General features: G+C 52.0%; 2 protein-coding genes across 2 annotated transcripts in view; both read right to left on the minus strand.

Moving 5' to 3' along the window:
- Positions 1–4,889, minus strand: part of AATF (apoptosis antagonizing transcription factor) — a 119,054-nt gene extending 114,165 nt beyond the window's left edge. The window contains exons 1-2 of the mRNA XM_056127228.1: positions 4,681–4,889; positions 3,525–3,713 (exon numbers count right to left, since the gene is read on the minus strand). Coding sequence (XP_055983203.1) covers positions 3,525–3,713; positions 4,681–4,771 — 280 coding nt within the window. The 5' untranslated portion in view covers positions 4,772–4,889. The remainder of the gene's footprint in view (positions 1–3,524; positions 3,714–4,680) is intronic.
- A 6,070-nt stretch (positions 4,890–10,959) lies between these two features.
- Positions 10,960–15,912, minus strand: LHX1 (LIM homeobox 1). The gene is made up of 5 exons (XM_056127833.1): positions 15,739–15,912; positions 13,595–13,821; positions 13,217–13,494; positions 11,769–11,934; positions 10,960–11,413 (listed from the first exon to the last, which is right to left on the minus strand). The coding sequence occupies exons 1-5, from the start codon at positions 15,906–15,908 to the stop codon at positions 11,034–11,036; spliced, it is 1,221 nt and encodes a 406-aa protein (XP_055983808.1). The 5' UTR covers positions 15,909–15,912; the 3' UTR covers positions 10,960–11,033.
- Positions 15,913–24,516: the final 8,604 nt, after the last annotated feature.

Raw genomic sequence — 24,516 nt, forward strand, 5'->3', positions numbered from 1 at the left:
AAGTATCATGCTAAGTGAAATGAGTCAGAAAGAGAGGGATAGACATAGAAAGATTGCATTCATCTGGGGGATATAAAGTAACAAAGTATGAGATTAATACCCAAGAATAGCTGAGATCAGCACCAGGAGGATTACTCCATAGCTTAGAGGCCAGCCGGGCATTCTAGGGGAAAGGGCAGCTCAGATAGAGAAGGGAGCACCAAATAAAGGGTGTTTGGAGGATCCTCCCAGGAGGGGAGATGCATGTCGAAAGTAGACTATGGACTGAACATGTTTGCCACTCAAGGCCTCTTTTGCAGACCACAACACCCAAAAGAAGAGAGAGAACACAAGGGATTGCCCTGCCACAGAGGCAGGGTGGGATGGGGGGGATGGGGGTTGGGGGAATATTATCCATGGTGGTGGAAAATGGGCACTGGTGGAGGGATGGGTATTTGATCATTGTATAATCGAAACCCAAGCACAAAAAATTATAAATCTACAACTGTACCTCATGGTGTTTCACTAATAATAAAAAAAAAAATATGGGGCTAGAGAAACAGTACAACAGGCAGGGCGCTTGCTCTGCACAAGGCTGACCTGGGTTTGATCCCATCACCCTACGTGGTCCTCTGAAACTCACCTGGAGTGATCCCTGAGTACTGAGTCAGAAGAAAGCCCTGAGCACCCCCCGTTATGACCCCAGAAAACCAAAGTTTTAAAAAGTTAACTGTGGAACAACAGAATTTTAGCAAGGCCTTAGAAGAATAGTAAGTTTTCATCTAGTGAGGGAATTACAGTGTCTCCAAGCAAGCATCTGATAAAAATAGTTTCAGATCCACCTACTGTACATGCACAATCTCTATCACATTTGTTTATCTCACTTATTAGATATTTATTAAGCACTTATGAGCCAAGCATAGATAAATGCTAAGGAATGCCATTTAAGAAATGTTAATACCTGTGGTAAAAAGGTAGATATGCATACAATAATGTCACTAGTATACCGTGTAGACAAAAGGTACCATCAAACTTGGAAAAGTAAAAAATGGCCTGATGAGGAGGAAACACTATATTTCAATTTTGGGGGTTTTATTTTGGAGCCACACCCGACAGTGCTCAGGAGCTATTCCCAGCTCTGGGCCTGGAAGACTATGCAGTGCTGGAGTTGGAACTCCAGGGCCACCCAGTGCAAAGCATGCATTGAGCCTGTGAGCTCTCACTCAAGCCCCATTGTTCTACTCTTTAAGCATAAGTAACTACTCATCAGAGAAGGAGGAAGGAAAAGAGTAAAAAACGGATCCAATGCCCAGCATCACAAAAATGAACAAGAGTGCAATGAACTATAAGTGACTGGGTCTAGAGAGTTATTCAGAGATCAATTCAGGAGGGGCCTTATTTTCCAAGGGAAGGAATTTGAACTTTATCCTACTGTAAGCAGAACGTTAAGACTGTATTTATTGTAAGATACCTATACAATTTTACTGATTATCCACAGTACTTAAAGGTTTCATGGACCAAAAAAAAAAAAGCACAGTTAGGGCTAAGAAGATATTACAGTGGGTAGGGCACTTGGCTTGCTGTCCACAAGGCTGACAAGATCAATCTCCAGCACCACATGAGCAATGTCAGGCATGATTCCAAAACACAGAGTCAGGAGTAAGTTGGTAGGACCACCAGGTGTGGCCCAAAATCAAATAAAGAAAAAAAGCATAATTATTAGATCAATAGAAATCAGTCATCAACAACATTTTCCAATAGATTTTTTGAAAATGTGATAGGTCTTCAGTAATTTTTTTTAAAAAAAACTGTATAAAGTCAAAACATAAAGAAGTCTGACAAAAATAAACATACAAAAATTAAAATGCAAAAGGGATTAAACACAAGGCTGGAGAGATAGTACAGTGGAAAGAAAGCTAGCTTGCAGGCAGCCAACCTGGGTTTGATCCCTGGTACCATGGACGGTGCCCTGAGTCCCAGAACAGTGATCACTTAGCCAGAGCCAAGACTAAATCCTAAGTACAGGAGGATGTGACCTAAAAACAAAAACAGGAGTGGAGGGAGGCAAACAAAAATATTCTCGTGAAGTTTTTCTTGTATGCATACTGCTTTCAGATTAAGAACATCCATGAGTCATGGGTGTAGCTCAAGGGTAGAGTATCTGCTTTACAGGTATGAGGCCCTGGGTTTGATCCCTAAAATGAAGGGAGGGAGGGAGGGAGGGAGGGAGGGAGGAAGGAAGGAAGGAAGGAAGGAAGGAGAGAGGGAGGGAGGGAGGGAAAAGGGAGGGGGGAAAAGAAAGAGATTTTTCAAAAAGGGAAAAAAGGAAAGAAACATTCATTTAAAAAGCAGTAGTTAAGATTATGATGGTGAAGTCAGTCTGCCTGATTTGAGTTCTGCTCTTTCGTACACGATCTTGAGCAAGTAACTTAGTTTGTCTCTCTATTTTCTCATTTGTAAAATGGGTATAAATAGTTATAACTTCAAGTGCTGCTGGGAGATTAAATAAGATGACACGTACAGTGATAATGGTGACAACAGTTTTGAGTACCTGTAAGTCTCAGTATTTTAGAACTCAAAAACCTTATTGCAAGGCCTGACACATGTGAGAGCTCAATAAATATTACATTTATGTCTTGACTGGCCTTTTTGGTAAAGAGTCTCTAGGTAGGACATATAAATGAGTTTATCAGGAAACCCTACAGCTTCATCAGTACTAAATCTCAGGTATCATAACCTGAATGATACTTATTTATATCACCTGTGTATTCACAATATGGTACCTCTGACCTCTCGGTGACAAAACTCATGGCACCACACAGTAAACACCAAATTCATTCCCTTCTATAGCAGCTTTAAAACTGCAACTCATGGGGCTGGAGCGATAGCACAGCGGGTAGGGCGTTTGCCTTGCACGCAGCCAACATGGCCGACACAGGTTCAATTCCCAGCACCCCATATGGTCCCCTGAGCACCGCCAGGAGCAATTCCTGAGTGCATGAGCCAGGAGTAACCCCTGAGCATCGCTGGGTGTGACCCAAAAAGAAAAAATAAATAAATAAAAATAAAACTGCAACTCACTAACTTTTACCAGGAAGTGGGAAGGACTGTTATTTTTATGATCAAAATAGGTTTCACAGCCTAGTATCATAGAGTGGCCCAATGCAAAGATTTGGAAAACTGAAGGAAAAGAGTCAAAAATCCAAAATCCAGTACCATCATGCTTTTCAGGTGCCATGCATTCTCCAACACATAGCCTCCTCCAATACCCAAAATGCACTACCTTTTCTTTCACTCTATTTTATGGTGACTCATTAATCTAAACCTAGGGAGTATGGCCACTTAGTCTCTAAGGGCTTTAGATTCCTTAGGAAGTGAAATTAAGTACCTCTAAAGCCCTTTCTAATGTCAAATCAATGATCTTGCCTAAGATAAGATAATAGGTGAGGATACACAGGCAGAGATCCAGCAGAGGTCATGGGGAGTGCATTTTAACCCAAAAAAGAGTAGGTTAGAGAGAGTACCCTGCAAAAAATTCTACTTACCAGAAGAACCAGGCAGGGTCTGGTCCCAATGGTCTTCCTTCCAAGCTTGCCTGGAGGTGGTCTTGCCAGAATACCTTTTGTCTGAGTCAAACAGGGAGGCCGAGGCCAGCTTTCTAATGCTGCCCACTGCTGGGACATCGGCTCCATCTTCCCCTTCATCAAATCTGTCAATCACTCTGGCAGCAGTGGCTGTGGGGGACAGGGCAGAGCAATCAGAGTCTCCAGGTTGGAAGGAACTTTCATGCTAACCCCAGCCAACACAGAGCTGAGTGTTTTTTCCCAAATCCCCAACTTCCACGAAGAGGAAACTCACTGTTCCAAGTCCCCCGCCCCCGTTCCCCTCCCCACACCCACCCTCCAGGCCGGCTGTCATCATCCTGATGCTCCAGTGCAGAAAGCTCTCTGGATCTATGAGCTGGAAAGATCTCAATGCTTTGGAACATATACAACGAGCCCGAGTCCCCGTCCATGTGTGACAACTCACTCACACATGGCAAATCGGCCGGTTCTGGCCTCACTCTGCCCCATCCCTCTGGGCACTTCCTGATCCTTTTTTCCTGGATAAATTCCTCCACCAGGAACGGGTTCCAGCCTTCACAGTTGTCCTTCCTTGGCCGTCCCCCGCCCCCACCCCCTGACCTTGCACATTAGCCTACAGAAATGCAAGTCTCAAGCATCAGCCCCTGAGCAAGTGCTCGGAAGCCTCGTGGCATTAAGTCGCCCGCACCACCGCCCCACGAAACCTCCTTCCTTCATTCTCCACGTAAGTTCTACGGGGCAGGCCGAGTTTTTTTGTTTTTTTTTTTATAAAAATAAACAAATAAACAAGCGGGTGAGACTTTCCTCTCTTCTCGTGGCTAACGCGACACCCCGAAAACTAACGCGACCCTGGAAACTAACTCCCAACCTGCTTTCTAAGCTCGGGTCCCCTGGACCGCGCGCACCCGAGCACCGGGTGGTCAAGAGCGCGGACGGGGCATCGCACCGCCTCCCGCCTCCCCCGCTCTCACCCCGGGAGCCAGATCTCCCCCGAGCCGGCGGAATGTTGGCCAGAGGCCCCACTGCCCAGCCCACCCACCCGTGCCGCCCAGCCGGTCTGGCCCAGGCCGGACCCAGCGCTCCGCACGTGGCCGTGCCCGCCCCGCTCCAGCCTCACCCTCCTCCGGGTCGGCCTCAGGATCGGCCTCGCGCGGTCGCGGGTTCAGCAACTGCTCCAGCTGCAGCGCCAGGGGCTGTGGCCCAGCCATCTTCACTGGGTCTCTCGCTCGGCGATGTGCGGCGCCGGGCGCGGCCGAGATGCTCTCTCGCCGCGAGACGGTGGCCCAGCGGCAGCGGCCGAGGCAGCAGCAGCGGCTGCAGCAGCAGGGACCGCGCGGAGCCGGGCGTCCTGCTCCCGGCGGGCAACTTCCGGGAGGAGCGCGGGAGGGGGCGTGGCCTGCGCGTCACTGCGGGCGTTGCTAGGACGCGGGCGGAAGCGCGCAGGAGGCCTCGGGCACGGCGCAGTCGGGACGCGTGTGCGCGTGCGCGTGTCTCGGAGCGGCGTGTAGGGCGGCGCGGGGGCGCGCTCGGGCACTTGCCCGCCGTGGGCGCCGAGCTGGTGCTATGACGCGCGCGGCTCCTCAAGATTCGTACCAGATTTGCTGAGAAATAAGTGTGGTTGTAGCCACGACTCTTGATGGTTGATTTAGGAAGGAGGGGGCAAAGCATCTGAAGCCGCAGGTGTATTTTAGGCCAGACACAGCTGGGGATCAAAAAGCAGGTTTGGCATTTAACTATCTGGGGCAGAAGCCTCTAAACCGGAAGCATCCAGGATTGGTAAATCTCTATACTAGAGAGGTGGATGTGTAAGTGTTCTGCGGACTGATGGAGTCTTTATTAATAGGAATAATTAGAAATAGCTGTATCTGTGCATAAAGGTTGATTCTGTGGCAGCGTCTCCAAGTAGCCTTGTCTGAAAGGGAGTGCAGTGAAGATTACTGCACACCCCTCAGTATTGATTTCCTTGCTTTTCAAAGATGAGGCATACTCAGACACTTGAAATTGGTGCACAAATGCAGAAGAACTAACTCAGGTCCACAAGGAACAAGGGCCGACTCAAAATATAAGAACTTAATGGGGTCCATTTAATTGCAATGGTCACATGGAAAGATAGATACAAAACCTTTTCATTCTCTTTCTCTCTCCAATCATTCTCTGCCCACCCACTCTGTGCTAGATAAAACATACAAAAATGAGTAAGTTAGATTTTCTCTGCTGATGGTGATTTGGGATGGAGGGCTGTGAGTGCATGGGCAGGCACCGATGTAAACAGAAATTGCAGTGAGAGATAATGGAGATGGTCTATTCTTCCAATGTCTATTTGAGGTCATCTGCAGAGATCTAGAACTCCTTTAACAGAAACTACCTCAAAAGGTCCAGACAAGGGGCTGAAGCAATAGCACAGCGGGTAGGGTGTTTGCCTTGCATGTGGCCAACCCGGATTCGGTTCCCAGCATCCCATATGGTCCTCTGAGCACCGCCAGGGTAATTCCTGAATGCAGAGCCAGGAATAACCCCTGTGCATCGCTGGGTTTAACCCCACCAAAAAAAAAAGTCTAGACAAGAGGTGCTTGGATATAGCCCAGGCAAACAGCTGAACAGTCTGATGAATCCTCAGCTACATAGCATCTCCTGTGGAACCTGAGATAAGTGAAGGGTCCCTGACTTTCACTAGTTTCCTTCATCTGAGGAACAATGAAAGACCACAACTTGAGTGTGGTTTGTCCCATGTCCCCTTCCTGGAGGGCTGCAGAAAAAAAGATGGCTTGATCCTCTCAGCCATGAAAGGGAAGAAAAGCCAAGAAATACCCCTCCTCCAAAATCTAGACAATGAAAATAAAACTGCTTCTTGTCACCCATTAGAGAATTCAGGCTAAGAAACAGCTTTTTAAAAAAATTGGTGAAGGGGGGCTGTGTAGTTGGAGAGATAGTACAGTGGACAGGATGCTTGCCTTGCACACAGTCAAGTTTAATCTGGTTTAATCTTGGGTTGACCACCCCATTTGGTCCTCCCAAGTACCACCATAGTGATCCCTGAACACAGAGTAAGCCCTGAGCACCACCAGATGTGGACCCCAAAATAAGAAAAAGGTAGGGGAACAAGAGATAAAATACAGTGAGTTAGTCACTTGCCTTGCATACGCAGACCAGGTTTTGATTCCCAGCACCCTTTATATATGGTTCCCCTGAGCACTGTCAGGAGTGACCCCTGAGTACAGAGCCAGGAATAAGCTCTGAGCACATCTGGGTGTGGCCCCAAAATCAAAGTCAAAATCAAAACTGACCAAATAAAAAAGAAACAAATACACGATATGTACTCTCTGATTGCAGTCAGGTCTGGGGCCTCTAGAGCAAAAAGCTGCAATAAAGGGCGACTCTAGCTGGGCTTCAGATGACGAAAATGTTTCTTTTACCCCACATGTAAAACAAATGCCTCTCTCAGTTCTTTTTTCGTCCTTTTCCCAGACACTAATAATGCTTAGAAGGCAGACCTTCCTTCTGGTACAGGAAAGGAAGAGAAGGAGAGGCAGGTAAAGCTAGTCAGAACACAGCTCTCAGTAACCAGGCCAAGAGTTGCTGCTGTATGAATGCTGAGCAGAGAATGCTGATACCTTTTTACCAGTGCTCGTTTTCTGTCTGCTCCCCGGAGCTTGCAAGGCGGGAATTATGACCATCAAACATCTCTCAAGACCCCCAAATCCTTTCTCTGCTTGCTTTCTGACCTGACTGAGGCGGGAGTTCCCTGAGTAGAGGAAGAAAGGAATTCTAGAATTTCAAATGCAATGATGAGGTGTTGAGGTATGAGGCAAGGAAACCACCTGGAAGGCACCAAAGAGCTTGGCAGCTTGCTTTTGAATTTCTGGAGGGAGTCCTTCCTGGGATCCGTTGATGATGGAGGGTGGACTAAGGGAAGAGGGATTTCAAAAACTCTACCTCCCTCAAGGAAATGTAAATCTGACTGCTTTGGGGCTGAGAGGAGATGAGCAGCAGCTCCCTTTAAGGACAGCTCTGCTCATACTCTGCACATCGCCTCACAGTTGCAAAGTAGTGGGCTGAGTTGGGATTTGCTTGAAGTGGTCAGGAAGGACTTGACAAACCCCTAACCTCTTTGTCTCAATCAACCCACTGTTAGCAGAAGCTAGAGTTTCTAAAAACCACGTTTCTACCTGACACTCTTTTTAGATCCCAGATCTCATCAAGTCCCAGATCCCAGGGCCCTGCCAATATCTATCGCTGTGACACTGAGAGGCCGGTGGACAGAGCTATAGCAGTGCCGATTTCAAGACCGGCTCCGAGACCAAGCAGCCAAGGGCAGACAGAGAGAAAATTACCCTGGAGAGGACCCCCGCTGGACACTCTCCTAGGTCCATGCAGGGCTGTGGGATGTATCAGCACTTCCCACACCTCAACACTGAAGGTGAGCATCCTCCCCATGGAGCTCAGCTGGGACCCTCTTTTTCATCCCCTCCAATATGACTAAGCTTTGCCACCTGTTCAGATATTTGTTAGGGTTTAGGATACAGCACCGAGGGGGAAGGACTTTGCTGCCAGCTCAAGTGAGAAAAGAATTGAGTCCACACCCAGCACCCAACTCTAAGGCGCTTATTAAGGACCCAGTTCCACAATAAAGCTGTTAAATTATTCAGCAGCCTTGATAGGAAAATGCAGCTTCCCAATGAGCACACGTTCAGTTAAATGAATCTCTTTAAAGGGGGGCAGGGGTGGGTGGCTATCACGAATAAGTTGACTCTGATTTAATAGATAAAAGCGCCAAAAGAGTGAAAGCAAGTCAGTCCAGTAATTGCATACAAAGCAGACAAATAAATGTGGTGCATGCAGAGGCCTGAAGTTCGGAAAGTCTCTGTATTTCATATACTTAGATTTCTGAAAGAATACCATCCGATTCCACTCTGATTCCCTTTGGAAAAACCATAGTGACATGGATGCAATGGAATATTGCTTATTTTTAACACCTCAGCAGAAAAGATACAGTTGGTTGTGTCTTTACAAGAGATAAAAACATCATGGAAATCACTTACCATTAATGTAAAGCCCTTGATTTTACAAATGGGGAAATAAATAATCCAGATTAAAATCTATGTGACACACAAAAAAAATTCTGGAACTCTAATACCGCCTGATATTAAACACACACACATGCACACACATTTCTTAATAGATAAAATATTTAAATTCCTTCCACGATTAAGAAAAGCTAGGAAGGGATTGTACTTTTCAGAACCTGTTGGCATCTGATTGATTGATCAACATTTGACTTCTATGTTGGTTATTTTTACTCATCTTTTAAAAGAGAAACATGTTATGTCTCCTGTGCCGGCAAAAATAGGCTTTCCTTCTGGCTGCAAATGTAACCATACAAAACAACCATTTCATATCAGTTCTGTGAAAGGGATAAAAGTAATACATTTCTTGCTGTACTGTGCCTTCATTTTACATTATCTTTCATACCACCAAATTAGAAATTGGGATTATCTGTGAGAACTGAATTGAAAGGAACAAGACACCATATCTAACTATATAGTTAGAGGTAACTGACATTCACAAGTCCAGTTTTGCATGTGCAGAGAAAGGGAGAGAATACATGAAATTTCATGCATAATCGTAGACGGGAGCCACTCGTTCTTAGCCATGGATTTGATTTCTATTTCAGTCTTATTAATTTAGTGGCAAACATCTCTTCAGGTGTATCGCTTAAATCCACATACTGCAAATCTACATGTAGTTCATAAAAAGGGGTGGGGGCGTGTGGGGGGAGGTGGGAAGTTGGTAGGCTTTAGCAAGCTGGGTTCAGCTAAAGTCCAGGTAGAGAGATAGCATAGCCCTACCTCTTTTCCTCCTGGTTTCAAAAGGGGGTAAACTTTAGTGTTAAAACATCAAATAACAAACCAGTTATCTAAACATCAGATTTTCTATTTTTATTAAAAACGCACAAATTGATTCAACATGTTTTCTTTCATACAGTGAATGGTCTAATATGCACTGGAGGTCACACAAGCTTAGGTTTATCAGAACAATAAAAGACATATGAGAAATTTAATATATAAAGAAAAAAGTAGCAGCTGTTGACTGCATATTTGACCATAAAATTTAAATATTTTGGACTTTTATTTTAAAGACATAAAAATAAAACCTGTGTGGATCTATATAAGTCATATTAACAATTCCATGACTGTTCAACAGGACTAAAAATTAGCAAAGATGTTTTTTTTAACCTTGTAACACTTTTTAAATTTTATTTTTTAACACTTTCTCAAGTTGTGGTGCCAGGCACCTTTACAGTATTTGTGCTATAATTATTCTATTTGGCAAGTGTCTGAATATCATGTTTTCTCTTTGCCTTGTGTAAACAACACTTTTTCACATACTAGCACAGTGAGCTGTGAGCCCTGCAAATCTGTCAGAACATCTACAGAAAAAGAAAATGAACAATTTTGGTTGATTGCTCAAAACATTTTGTTTTTTGAACAAGAGGTTTCAAAACAGGATATATTAGTAAAACACTGAACTCCTGAATTTAACATTATACGTAAACAGTTGACTGTTTTTAGTTCAATAGTCTTTTTTTTTAAATTTTTTTGTGTGTGAAGGTAGAATACTTTCCTTTTACCAGCTGATGTTCAAGTCATTTTACTGAGCGGTCTGGCTGGAGACCGTCCTACAACGCATGTCTGTGTGTGTTATCTGTATGTTGATCGAGCTTTGTGAAGGTAGAAGAGTTGATATTGAGGGCTTGACATTTAGAATTTTGCAATTTTGGCAAAACCAAAACCAAAACCAAAATCAGATAGACAACAACAAAAATATATATATATATAGTCCCACCTGATGCACAGCAGGTCGGCGTTTCTGAAGCTATGAGAGTTTGTTGCTGCGTCGGCTGAACTCTGAGCCCACATTAATGAGATTTCCCAGAGCCAAAACACTGCGGGCAGGCCCGGGAGAGCCCGCGGCTCTTCACCCGGGGCGCGCTCGGCTGAGCCACTCAGCCTCCCTCCCCGAAGCTCCCGCCGTGGCGGGCGGCCCCGTGCTCCAGCTACCCGCCAGGGTGGGTGTCTGTCGCGCCTTGCCCACGGGGCGCTCACGCCCGCAGCAAGTGTCCGCGGATCCGGGTCCTGGTGGGAAGAGGTCCAGGAGAAGTCCGCGTTTCCTTTTGCGAGCCCCAGTTCTGCACCTTGCCAGCCAGCGCGCGGACCCCAGTCCCACCTCCAGGCAGATTTGGATCCTGTTTCATGTCCCCCTTTTCTCATCTGGTCTCCCCCCATGGAAAATGGTCCCGGAAGGCTGGAGGTGGTGGAGGTGGTGGTGGTGGTGGTGGTGGTAGTGTAGAGGGTGGGGGGATGACTTGCTTTTTTAAGTGGGTTTTTTTCTCTTTTTTTTCTATATTTTTTTTCTTAAATAAAAGGTTCATTTCTGTACAAGAGCGCACTCGGCGGACAGGGTGAGACCCCGCTACCAGACGGCCGCCTCGTTCATTTCAGGCGGGTGGGACAGGTGGTTCCCGTAGCTTGCCCCGCCGTTGACTGACAGCGAAGAGAAGGGCGGGCTGGGCCCGAAGACCTCGGCCGACATGGAGTGTAGCGGGCCGGGCAGGCTGGGCTCGGGGCTGGGCGAGTCCCCGGGGGGATGAGCAAGGATGTCGGTGAACCGCTGCGCTTCGCTCGACGGGTGGTGGCCGGGCAGAGGGTGCTCCAGGCCACCCAGCGGGGTCCCCGATGGCCCGGACGACGGAACGAAGGGCAGGTCCACTGGCGTCTGGGCCTGGGAGGACGGGGGTCCTTGCGGGAAGAAGTCGTAGTTGCCCCCGGGGCCGTAGTATTCGCTCTGATAATCTGCGAGGAGGGCGATGGGGACACGGAGGGGTCAGAGCGAAGCGCTGGGTGGGATGGGGTGGGAGGGCAGGCTTGGGGCGAGTTAAGTGGGAAGCTCGCCCTTGGTGGGGCTCCCTTGCGGATCTGCGGGCTGGAAAGAGGCTCAAGGATCCCCGCCGCTTACCCAACCCATCCCCGGTGGGGAATTCGGCATTGGCGCTCACTCCCGCGCCACCTCCGTGCCGCGCCACCACCCACTGCTCCCTACCCGCCGCCGCCCGGCAGCAAAGGCCAAGGAGGGCCTCCGGCTCGGCCACCCGCTTCCAACGAATCCCTCCCTGACCCGACGCGCTCGGCCGCGGGGCGCTGCACCCACCTCCGTAGAAGGAGAAGGGTCCGTTGGGAATGAGCTCGCCCGGCTCCAGGCGGTCCACCAGCGGCCGCATCCGGCGCGGGCTGCGGAAGAAGGCATGACGCCGCGCGCCGAGCGCGCTCAGCTGCTTCATCCTGCGCTCCTTGGACCGGCGATTCTGGAACCAGACCTGCAACGCACAAGACCAGCGAGGGAAAAGGGGTGAGGCCGTGCAAACCCCACCAGCTTTTGCATAGCCTCCAGGAATCGCCGCACACACGTGTGTGTGTGAGACAGAGAGAGAGAGAGAGAGAGAGAGAGAGAGAGAGAGAGAGAGAGAGAGAGATGCTTCCAAGTGCATCCCAAAGGTTGGATCATGAGCCAAAGACGCCAGGCCCGATTCCCAAAGCCATTGGAGTTTACTCTGCCGTTTGCTGGAGTCCTGCGTCACAGTTAGAACTTACCGGGGCTGTCCACACTAAGACGCTCAACTTCCCCTCACCAGCGTCAGACACAAGCGTTTCCTTTCACGGTCCTGAGCAGCCCAGGCTGCTGAGAACGCACTGCCTCCCACAATACTTGGTTCTCCGAGGAGAGTGACTCCCACAGTCTCGAATGCACACCCACAAGAGGCCTCCGGGTGCCAAACAGACTTAACTACACACCCTCCCGAATAGTGACAAGGACTTGCCATCTCCCTTGTCCGTGAGCGCTTGTCCTTTTGCCGAGCGCCACCTGCAAGCTAGTGCGGGGCGCTCTAACCTGCTGCGAACCGGACCCGGACTTTGGATCAGAGACGTGCAGCACTGATCACCAGGTCTCACGTCCTCCCCACGCACACACACCGCTGCCCCTGGGGGCGCCGCCCCTCCTTATTCCCAGGGCATCGCCGGAGGCAGAGCTGCCTTCTCAGGGACCACCTGCCCTTCAGTCCTAGACGTCCCACCTCTGGCGGGGTCCGTGGGACAAAAACAATCTCTGCTCAGGGGCTTGTTTAACCGGACCGAGAGACGCACAAAATTGTGACTGGGGATATAGAGGATGACCGTCTCGAGTGCGGAAGGCAGCGGGAACAATCGGCCCCGTGACCGTTCCACTTTCCGCACAGGACCGCTCAGGAAAAAAGGGTGCCAACCCTTGCTGCGAGGTCGACAGCGTCCCCAGCTACAGCCTTCCGCTGAGCAACCCGCCACTCCCCGCCCCTACTACCCCGGCCCTCCGCTAACTCCAGCGTAGCTCCTTAAAGAGGAGGAGGCGTCGGGATTTCTAGGCGCTCTGATCGCAACAGAGGGCACCTCGAAGGTGGTGCCGCGTAGGGATGCGTCCAGACTTCCCCAGACCCCTGCAACAGCTCCACAGAGTCCCTGACCTCCCGCACTCCAGCCGCGCCCGAGCTCAGCCTTAGCGCTTGCGGGAAGGACCCCTGTGAGTCTAGAGATGGCCAGCAGAGAGTGGCGCGCCCGGGTCCTGACCTGGATGACGCGCATGTTGAGGCCGGTTTCCTGGGCCAGCTGTTCGCGGATGTGGCGCGTGGGCTTGGGCGTCGCGGCGAAGGCGGCCTTCAGCGTCTCCAGCTGTTTGGCTTTGATAGTGGTGCGCGGACCCCGCCGCTTGGCTCCCAGGTTCTGGTCGTCGTTCTCGTTGCTGCCCCCTTCCTTGTCCGACACGTTGGCGCTTTCCGAATCCTTGGCGTCGTCCTGCGACGGGTCTTGGGAGTCCGGAGACAAACTGGGGTCACTGCCGGTGGTGGCTTCGGGGAGAGGGGGAGAGACAGGCAAAGGACAGGTGAGCAAAGGCCTCCGCTGGTCGTTGCACCCCTCCCCCCCACGGTCCCAGACGCGGGCCCTTACCCGAGTGGAGGCTGTTCTCTTTGGCGACGCTGCTGTTGCTTAGGTAATCCTCTTTGCAGACGAACTTGTTCTCATCGATGATGTAGAGCTCCTCGCCTGTGGAGAGCTGCTTGTTGCACATCATGCAGGTGAAGCAGTTTAGGTGAAACACTTTGCTTCGGGCTCTCCGGACCAGATCGCTAGGGGAGATGCCCTGTGCACAGCCGGCGCATTTGGTACCAAAACACCTGCAGGGGGGGGACAGCATGACCAGAGGTCAGGGGGGTGCTAAAGCCAGAAGAAAGATCCTGGAGGAAGAATGCTATCGAGATGGAGGGAGATAGGAGAATGTGGAGGAAGTAGAGAAGGGAGGAGGTTTGAGACAGCCACAAAAATAAAAAAGTAAATGAATAAAATAAAAATAAAACGGGAGATTGTGCAGGAATAGCAAGAAGGTGAAGAGAGCACAGGACACAGCTGAAAAGTCAGGGAGGAGATATCCACGGTTAGAATGAGAGAGGCAGGGGCCCAAGCTGCTCCCCACTTCTCCCGGAATGGCCAGCGTGGTCCTAAAGGGGTAAAATGCAGCGTTGTAAAGCACGAGGGAGAGGGAGGCTGGTTATACACAATATATTCGGAAAACAGTCCAATTTGATCAGAACTCCACAGGAACGAGTGCGGAGCACCATGTTTCTCTCCTAAACCTCCTCTCATGAACCGCAGAAAGCCTCTCCACACTCCCCAGAAGGCTCTGGGTTAAAGCTGGGGTAAACAAACAAACCCCAGGCCCCCTGGAGATGCAGCTAGCTGAGTTGCCCCCACGTCCAAGCCCCAAGGCAGGCAGACGGGCATCAGCGCAAGGCGCAGTGGGGTTAGAGGTGGCAGTCGCCCAGCCTCCAGGGGCCCACTGGCATCCCGCTCTAGGCCGTTCCCCAGCTCAGCTTCAGCCAGAACCGGGAAAACTCCAAGGCCGAGAAAGCTCCTGGACTCTGCCTGCACAGCAATGCTCTGCTGCGGGGATCCCCAAAATTAGAGCCTTGAATCCAGGAGTGTCTGGACACAGAACTGGCCCCGGGCCTCTGAACAGAGACCAAGTGACTTCAAACCCTTTTCCCCAGTTTGGTGGGTCACAGGCACAAACTCAAAGAAAATCAAGGCCAGGGAAGGAAACCCGCTGATTTCAAAGCCTCACAGTGGAATTACAATTTGTTTTTGCACTTGTTCTTCTTGGTTGACTTTGATGTTTGGGTAGATTTGGTGGCAAGATAGTGAATGTAAGAGAGACTAAGATTAAAATGCTAAACATCAGAAGGGCACAGGGGCAAGTCTCCAGCCTCCACCAGTGGGGTCATGGCATTCTTCGGAATTTCACCTCGGAGGTGAGGGTGTGGGGGCAGTGCCTGGGGGAATCTCTAGTGGGCCGGCACCTCAGAGCCCAGGTTGCCCACTGATGTAGAGGCCAAACCTTCAGCCAACCTGGAAAACCGGGGAAGCAAGGGAAGAGGCCTTTAAGGGACACTGCCAGCATGGGGCATGTGACACACTACAGAGCAGTATTTTGCCTTCAGAACTTGAAGGCCATCCGGATCTAGGAAAGACCCTGGCGCGGGCAGGTTACACTTCAGGGCCAAGCTGATTCTTGATTCTGCCATGACAGGCTGACCGGACAGTTCCCGCCAAGAACTCTCCAAGGCAGAGAAAGCAGAGAGCTAGCCTTAGCTTCTAGTCTCAAAAATAAAATAAAATAAACAAACAAAAGCAAAGCAAAACAAAACAAAACAAAAACCCTGGCAGACTCCAAGAGTACAATCGATAGAACCCTTGATGCTGGGGAAAGATGAAAACTCTGCGTACAAGGCCCAAGGCTCAGTGTCCGCTAAGCTTGGAGGGGCTTCTGGGTCAAGGTGGGTTTACATAGAATTTTGCTTTCTTCCCAGGCACGTGCAGCTCAGCCCGGACCCACCATTTCAGGATATAAGCAGGACCACGACCAGGGCTCCAAGCTCACCAGCTGGCTGCAAGGAGGGAGCCTGTGGGACTTGGCTGCACTCTCCAAAGGCAGCACACAACGCCACCTCCTCCTCCTCCGCTGACCTCTGATCCGAAGCTGGCCGGTTAAGATCTGCGGTTAGGGAGGCTTCGAGGTGCTCAAAGGAAGTACTCACCGGAAAAAGTCGTTCTTGCAGTAGAGTTTGCCTTCCCGGGAAAAGCACTTCTCGGTCAGGTTGCATTTACATTCACAGCACTGGACGCACTTGACATGCCAGGCCCTGTCCAGCACATTCAAGAGGAAGCGGTCCAGGATGGGCCTTTTGCAGCCGGCACAGTGCACCATGGTCTTTGGTTTGGTTGGGTGAGGCCGGGAGAGAGAAGCGCAGGTAGAGCTGACGGTAAGACTCTTGCAGCCTACTGACGACAAGCTCCCCGGTCCCTTCAAAAAAGGAGACACACTCCGTGGTGCAAGCCAAAACCCAGCACTACGAAATCAAAAGGGGAGAAGCTGGGAGCGGTGGAGGCGAGGCTGATGGGGGAAGGGCTGGGGGCGCCCTCCGTGGAGTGTGCAGCCCGGGAAATCCCAGGGCTCCGGGGCACACCAGCGCCGCCGCAGCTCCGGGAGCAACGGGATGAGTCGCAGGCGGGCGAGAAAGAGACTCTTCTGCTCGGAGCTCACGGAGGAGTGAAGGTCACCGAGAAAGGTGGCGGACAGGGACGGAAATAAATAAGAACGAAGTCGGAGAAGGACGCGGACGCCGCGGCGAGCTCGGGTTGCAGAGAAAGCGCCACTGGGTTCCCTCCGGCTTGAGGTAGAGCTGTCAGAAGTCAAAGTGCATCTGCTTTTGTCGGGGTCTAAGGGCGGGTGAGCGCGTGCCTGGCTGCCCGCCACCGGGATTTCTCCTCCTCTTTCGTCTTTATTTATTATTATTTTTATAAAGAAAGGAAGCGCACGAAGCGAGTAGAGAAGCTTTGGATCCTAAACTGTCGGCATCGCGCGGCGCGGGTGGGTAGGGGCGCACGGGGCGGCCGCGCTGAGCCTGGGGGCGGGGGCGAGGGCAGGCCGGGGCTCACGGGTGCGCGGGCAGGACCGGAGGAAGCCCTTGTAGATTGCTCCAGTAGCTTAGGTCTCCCCCGCTTTGGAGAAGTGTTTGTGTCAGTCGGGAACAGAGAGAGACAACTCCCGGCGGACTCAGCCAAGTGCGCGCGCTTCCTGCCCGCCACCCCGGCCCAATCACCTCAGCCCCGTGGCCTGCCCGGCGGCTTGTGTGTCCTCAAGACTGCCCTCCCGACGCCTGGGCTCTTTCGAGGAGGGAACGCGCGCTGGCTCCTCACCGCGCCTGGCCGTGCATCGTGGCTCTGGTCAACAACTCCGGCCGTTCGGGCGCGCAGCCCCGCATCGCTGGCCCCCGCTCCGGCTGCTTGCGTTCAACCCCACAATCGCTCGACTTTTTCTTTTCTTTTTCTTTTCCCCCCTCTTTTTTTCCCCCTCCCGTTGTGGTGGCAAATCTTTCTAGCCTCTTTCCTTCCTTCTTCTTCTTCTTCTTCTTTTTTTTTTCTTTTGCAGCGGGAGGAGTCGGGCGGGGGGGTGGGGGAGGAGGAGTCGCTTGGAGAGCTTTAGGAAAAACACGTCCTGGCGCAGCGGCTACAGTTCTGCGCGCTGGAACAGGTCGGCACGGGCCGCCGCCCGGGCTGCGGTTCGTTGCTGTTTCTCCCTGGACAAGCGTCCCTTGGTTCCTGGTCTCCTGGCCCAGTTCGCCGGCCCCGGCGTGTCTCACCCCAGCTCCGGCGGCTCGGTCACTGCTCCTGGCTGTTGGCTGAGGTCTGGAAGCCCCCTTCGCCTTAATGCAGCGCCCGCCGACGTCACGGCGGCCTGCGACCAATCAGCGGCTCGCGGTCCCTCTGTAAACCATTCTGCATCCCCCGGCCAGGGAGAGTGCGGGGAGACCGCGTTTAGAGGATCAGCGGCGGCCGCATCCTCGGTCGGCGGCGCCGCGCGGGCCGGCGGGCAGCGAGGTGCCGCGTCCTCTCTGGCTCCGGTAAGGCGTGGGTTTCGGAGGGACACGAGACTAGGCACTGGTTGAGAGCACAGTTGTGCGTGGTGGTGGGAGTCATTCAAAAGATGAAGCTTTATGGAAGCCTGGGGCACCCCAGGGCCGGGAGCCGCCGGTTACTGGTGCACAGTTTGGCGCTGCAACTCAGCGGTTATTTGGCTTTTCTTTTCCCTCTCCTCTCGTTTTCTTGTCCTGAAAGTTTGTCTCGGGCACATTGCGCGCGGCTCTGTGTGTGTGTGTGTGTGTGTGTGTGTGTGTGTGTGTGTGTGTTGGGGAGTGGGGGTGGGGTGAGAGGGGGGAGACAGTGGCGGATGGGCGCGCGGCAGCCGAATCTCCCTCCTCGGGTCCCTCCTTCTGCGCTCCCTCCTCTAGTCCATTCAAAGTCCACTGGGTCCGGGTCGCCCGTAGATCTGGGTGTCTGTTGCCCGCTGCGCGGTCTCGGAAAGTTGATTCCGGCGGCTTCCTGGTGGGGGCGGGGGAGAACAGAGACGCGGAGCCCGCTCGGGAGCTGGGGGGCGAGTCGGGTGGGTAAGTTAAAAAAAAAAGGCGGGAAACGCTTTGGGTGAGGAGTTGCAACCCGGGCGAGAAGTTATGAGAAAACTGTGATCCCGAGGCATGTTTTACATACAAAACAAAGACCGAGGTGGGAAACCTGGGGCCCTCCCAGCGGTCGGGGGTGTTTGTCGTGGCGGTGCGAAGTGGGGACGTCCGGGGGTTGCTCTGAGAACTGCAGTGGGTTCGGAGGTACAGCCCACGGGCGGAGTGGCCCTGGTTTCCCTTCCCATCCCGCTCACCCCCACACTTTCCAAGCGGCGGGCTGGCACCCGTTTCCCCAGACCAGGGAAGCCCAGAACTCCCTCCTTCTCGAGTCTAAAGTCCGGAGAGCTGCTCACTAGGGCAAGTTAACTCAGACCTGGGGGTCGGGGGCAGGGTCTTGAGATGCTTAGCCTTGAAGAGCGACTCCGCTTCTCTGGCCCCGCGCGTCCAATTCCAGATTCCGTTTGGGCCACACCATCTCCGTGGGAAGCGGGAGGGGGGGTGGCTCCCTCAGCAGAGCCCCATTGTGAGTCTAAGCAGATGCTTTGGCTCCTCATTTTTGTTTTGTTTTGTTTTGTTTTGTTTGGGGAGGGGGGTGGAGTAGCCATGAAGCCGGGTTTAACTGATATTTAGGGATTTTTTTTTTAACACCACTCTGCGGTGTGAAGCACAAACATTCCGTATAGGGCCCCCGTTGCACCCCAAAATGTATTTTCAGCGAACCTGAGTGGGTAGGGAATCCAGCAATTTGCAGAAGGAATACCCTCTTCCCACGAACCGGCCAGACGCTAAAGTGAATTTGGTTTTCTCTTCCCCGGAGATTGAGACTGGGGTTTTAGGACTCCCGCCGCTTTTTCCTGCCTCCAAGCCTTCCAGTGCTCTGCTTGAAACACTGAGGTCGTACGTAGCAGGCGCCTGGCCATGGAGTCCCCCTTTCAGCAGAAACCAAAGCAAAGCCGAGGCTCGAGGGACAGGTCTTTGGTGCTCTTCCCAGACCTCAGTATATAAGACCCCTGAAGGTCTTCACCACCTCCCCAGCTCCAGGACACTTGGACTCCAGAACTCTGATGGGAGCCAGGGCAGTGGCTCATTAAGCAGATGCCACCCTTCACCCAGACCCCAGCCCCTCAGCCCCTACTTGACTTTATGCTTCTGAGTTCTAAAACCTCCAGGGGCAAGGAATATTTACTGGATGCTCCAAGACTGGGGAGGCACTAAGAGAGCCTCATGACTTGAGGTCCTCGTCTCTCCCCACTCCAGACGAGACTCCTCTATCTCTCGGCAGTGGGTGAGGGCTGCCGGTAGAGTGTTCCCACACTCTACCGCCCCTCAACCTCCAGCTGTCTCAGTTCCTGGCACTAGCCCCTTGACCCAACCGCCCCTTTCTGGAATCTATAGTCAACCATGTCCCGAGCGGCTTACCCCGCCCCCAACCCCAGCTGGGCTTCTTCTCATGCAAAGCAGAGGGGGTGGGGGGACAGTCATCGGGGACCAAGGGGGTGACAGCTGGACCCCTCTGCCAGTCCTTCCTAAACTCAAGACCCGAAGCGGTGCTTTTTGGTGGGCACAAGGAGGTGGCTCTGTCCCTCTGGGAGGGCAGTAACCTCAACAGTTCATCGTGTGGGACTAAGGTCCCTTCCTAAAGACGATAGGCCACCGATGCAGCAAAGTTGAAGGACGCACTGGACTGATCCCTAGCTCCGTTGTCCCAGTGTCCAGATGACTTTGTAAATAGATCCGCAGAAACTGATGCCAGCATTGGGCTAACAACTTGGATGAATGTCCCACACGCAAGCCCGGACAAGCCTCTTGGCTTATTCCCGGTTTTAAGTTCAGATTCAATGCCTCCACCGCAGCAGCATCTTAGACTTATTCTCAGTTCATTGAACTTTGAAGACACCATTGGCCGTAGAGATTTGAGGAGCAAACGGACCCAGCTCTCTAAATCTGCTGTCTCCAAAGACTCTGGCTCAACTCCGCATTGAAAGCATTAAAAGCAGACTGTGCTCCGAGCAGGCTGCCTGCCTCTGTCCTCCTGCTGCCAGCCGCCATCCTCCCTGCTGCGCTCTCGGCCTCCTGCATCCTGACGTGCCTATTTCCACTCCCCATCCCAGATCCACCACAGCCATACCCGTGGCTCCAAGGGATGTGAATTCGGGATAGGGTGTGTCAGTGTCAGAGCGGATCCATTGCTCAGTGACCACAGAATCCTCCACACCTCATGCCTAGGCACTTTTACGGAAGTGCCAGGAAGTCTCTTTCAGAGCACATAGGGGTGAGGAAAGTTTTTTTTTCTCTGCCAGCCTTCCCAGTTTACCTGTAGTGGGACAGAGTGTGTATGCATGCGTGTGTGTGTGTGTGTGTGTGTGTGTGTGGTGTTTAATGGTACCCTCACCTGCACCCATTCCTCCAGCATCCTTCTGGGTTCCTAGCCTCACTTCAGGTCCCTCGGTTTCCGGAATGGTGGACAGGCCTGTGTTCCCCTGCCTGCCATAGTTGCCTGCCACGGAACCACACTTGCATCTACCCCTGGACACAGCCACATTTGCTTATTACCCTTCGGTGCAGCCCAACGACCCAGGGAAAGGGACCTTGAGGCCATGAAAGGACACAGTGCTTAGGGCAGAGTGAAAATCCAGGGGTGCAGGAAGAGGGTGCAATCAGCCTCATGGTTCCTGGAAGAGGAAGCGAACAGGGATCACTCAGTCTGAGCCCACACAAACAGACAGAGACTGCGCAAGGACCCTCAAACTGACCAGTGCCTCTCAGCTCCATCCCGGACCTCTCTCCTCATCTCTCCTTTTTCTTTGTCCTTCCACCTGCCTCCGTTTACCTTCCTCTCACTCCCTCACTCTCCCCTGGAAATGACCAGTTTATGCACTGCACTTTACAGTTTAGATCTCAATCTCCCTGAGCCGCATAATAAAGGGTGGAGGGAGCAAGGGTATTATTATCTCCTTTTGGGGGTGTATGTGAAGAAATCCCTGGGTCAGCGCACAATTAATGAGGGGAAGTATGTGTGTGTGGTGGGGGGGGGTGTGGAGGGGCATCTCCTTGCTCCATTGTGTACTTTGTCCATTTTTCCAAGGTTTCATGCAGGAAAGGGCTGAGTCGTCTGGGTGGAGGCTTCACGGTGTGCGCTCGGGCTGGGTAAACAGTGGCGGCTTCCCACGAGGACCAGAGGGGCTCGGCCTGGATGATGGCTAGGAGTGAGGTCGAGCGTGATGATCTCAGAGGCCAGCTCAGAAGGGGCCTGCAGGGTCTGGGAAGGAAGAGGGAGGTTTCCAGGGGTGAGAGGGATGCGGTAGAGAGGGCAGAAACGCCAAGCACAAGAAATTAAAAAGAAAAAAAAAAACAGGAAGAATGAGAAAAAGTAAACTGGAGGACCCAAGGTAGAGACTTTACAGAGGAAAACAAATGGAAAAGAGGCGCAGAGCAAACACCCGGAGGTTAAATAAATAAATAAATAAATAAATAAGGGGGGAAAAAGCGGCGGGAAGAGACGCAGAACAGTGGGACCGCGCGGGGCATCCGCGGCGCCGGGGCTGCAGGGGGCTGCGGGGGGCATGGGCGTGTGACAGGCGCGGTCGGGGGCGGGAGGGAAAGAGGCAGCGGGTAGGGTGGGAGACTCAGCGCCTGTGGAAAAGGGAGTCGGAGCTCCGGGCAGGAATCCAGCAAATAAATAAAACGTCTAAGACGGCGTGACAACAATGTGTATTTGGGTGCCTGCCGGTGTTCCTCTGTCTGAACGCACGCGCACCGGGTAAGGAAGACAAACGGGACTCGGGCCTGGGAGTAATTAATCCTTGCGCTAATTGACTCTCCCCCACCCCCACCTATCGGCAGTGGTCATTGCGCAGGGAGGACCCCAGACGCTCCACCTTTGGGACGGCAATACAGTTTTTTCTGAGCCGACCCCCATCCCTCTGTGTGTGTGTGTGTGTGTGTGTGTGTGTGTGTGTGTGTGTGTGTTGGAAGGGGGTAGAATTCAATAGAAGTTGCCGCCTTATCAGTCCCTCCATGTTTGCACAGCATTAATGAAGATCACAGATGAGGGGTGATCAAAGCCCCCCCCCACAGACGTTGAGGCCCTTTTTCAGTCTTAGAGACTGAAGCCACCCACTGCTCCTTCCAAACCCGGTTCCCCCATCCCCCCCGCAACACCCATAGCCCCCTGGCCCCCCGACGACTTCTTGTTCTTCTCCCTGTTTCTCATCACCGCTCACTTTTATTAGGACCCAGGGTGTGTTCTGCAGTCCTGGGGTGCCAGTGAGGTTTTGGTTTTGGCTCTCAAGGGACCATTTGGTGCCTGGATCCAACCAAACCGCCTGCCTGCAAAGTCCCCTGAGTTTGCTCTTGCAAGCTGGCTCTCCCAGGCTTAGGTGAAGCTTTGAATGGGTTGGCCTTGGGGAGATGGAACGATATACATGGGAGGGAAGAAGTCAGGGTCAGCAGGGGAAGAACCTTCTGGAGACACCCACCCCATTCCCACCCCCACCCCCCAAGCACTGGAAAAATCACTGTCCCCAGGGTGCCCACAGAGTCAACCTCTGGGCTCCGGAAGCAAGCCCCCTGGGAGTGAGAGGACAGCTCTATCTATGTGAGCATGGGGAGGGGGTTCTTATGCCCCCACCCCCACACAGCACTCTATGTTCTCAGGACCAGGAAGGAGGCCAGGGAGAGTGTGACACTTGGTCCAACCCCTGGGTAGCTGAGCTGCCCCGAAGCTTGGAGGCTTGTGCTAGAGAAGTGAAGGACAAGACTCACTCGTTCCAGGTGGCAGCTTTACTCTGTGGGTTTCCTCAGAGGCTAAATAATGCCTGAGACCCCCAAAACACCCACCCTAGGGAGGGCAAGGAGTATGTGTGTATGTGTATGGGGGAGAGGACTGCTCCCCAGAAAAAATATCCATTCCCCTCTCCCCCACTAAACACATTTCTAATTGTCCCTTGGGGATATTTGTACTTTTGACCAAAGCAAATCCCTAAGCAGTAACAGCAAAATTAGTCACAGGGGTCGGAATAGTCTGGGGGGTGGGGTGGGGGGAGCTGGGGCAAGGAGAGCTGGTGGGTGTGTCCGAGGAGGTGAATAACTTGGCTGTCTCTCAGCGTCTCTGTCACGTTTAAGAAAGAAAGTAAGCAACAAAGTTCCAGAGGAAAGAAAGAGAAGGGCATATAAAAGGCAGATTTAAACCAGAAAGGAGAGAAAGTGAGGAAGAAAGGAAAAGATGGGGAAGGGGTGGGAGTGGAGAGCGTATAATAAAAAAGGGTGAAGGCGGCCTCAGGAGGCTGGGCCTTGTCCCAAACCATCCGTCTTCATTGTCTCTGGGTGTGCAAAGGCAACTCTGGCATAAGGAAAAGCCACTATTGGAGCCGCGGCTTTATTTTATATCCTATACATCAGGAGGGAGGCAAAGCTTTATTTTCGCCCAGAGACAGATATTTTATTTCTCTCTTACGGTTTTATGTGTGAGAGATGTCAGGTTGCCACAATGGATGGCTAATGCATAGGCAAGAGGAAGCCGTGTTGGCATGCTTTGTGTCATGGGGTCTTAGGGGGGTGAGCGGGCCTGGGATTTAGGGCTGATGGGACACTCTGGGGGATTTCTGCTAAAACATCTCTCTTCATAAATCCAGAGGCATGGTCAGCTCAACAGGGAGAAGAAGGAGTTTTAGAGGGAAAAAGAGTTGGGCTTAGTAATAAACGAACACACAAAGGAACCACTTAGCTTCCAATAGGCCAGGGCAACCAGCGGCCAGAGAGTTTGGTGTGGACCTGTGGTCCAATACACGCATGCATACACACACACACACACACACACACTCTCACACACACACACACGCATGCATGCACGCCAGTTTCAGGAAGGCATTTTCCGACAGAATCCAATGTCAGGTTTGCTGCTTCTTGTTTTGTATTTTTCCAATCCTCTCCCCACCCCCCACCAGACCAGAAATCTCTTTTTTTTTTTCACCTGCTCAGAGCCTTGGGGGAAAGAGCTATTAATTTGCAAATCATCTGATCTGTGAAGGGATCAAGATGTCTGCTTCTCACTGCTAAACCCAATGTCTTGAGTGGACACCCAGATGCACAGGCAAGCCTGGCAAGCTGTGAATCCTGGGAATGTAGGTACCAGATGAGTCTGAGCAAAGCCCCCCTTCCCCAGACTAGATCTGCAGCCGACTAAGCCTTAGATCCCAAACTGCATAATGTTCCTGTCTTTAAACCTCATGAGAAGCGGGAGATGATAGGGACAAAGAGACAGTGAGGCAAGTGTGTTAATGAACTTGGTCTCATTGCCTCCCCCAGCAAACCTTTTCTTACAGAGCTGCTTTAATTCATTCTTCTGGCCTACTCTTG

The sequence above is a fragment of the Sorex fumeus genome, unplaced genomic scaffold (genome assembly GCF_029834395.1).
Source record: "Sorex fumeus unplaced genomic scaffold, SorFum_2.1 ptg000063l, whole genome shotgun sequence".
NCBI classification, from domain to species: domain Eukaryota; kingdom Metazoa; phylum Chordata; class Mammalia; order Eulipotyphla; family Soricidae; genus Sorex; species Sorex fumeus.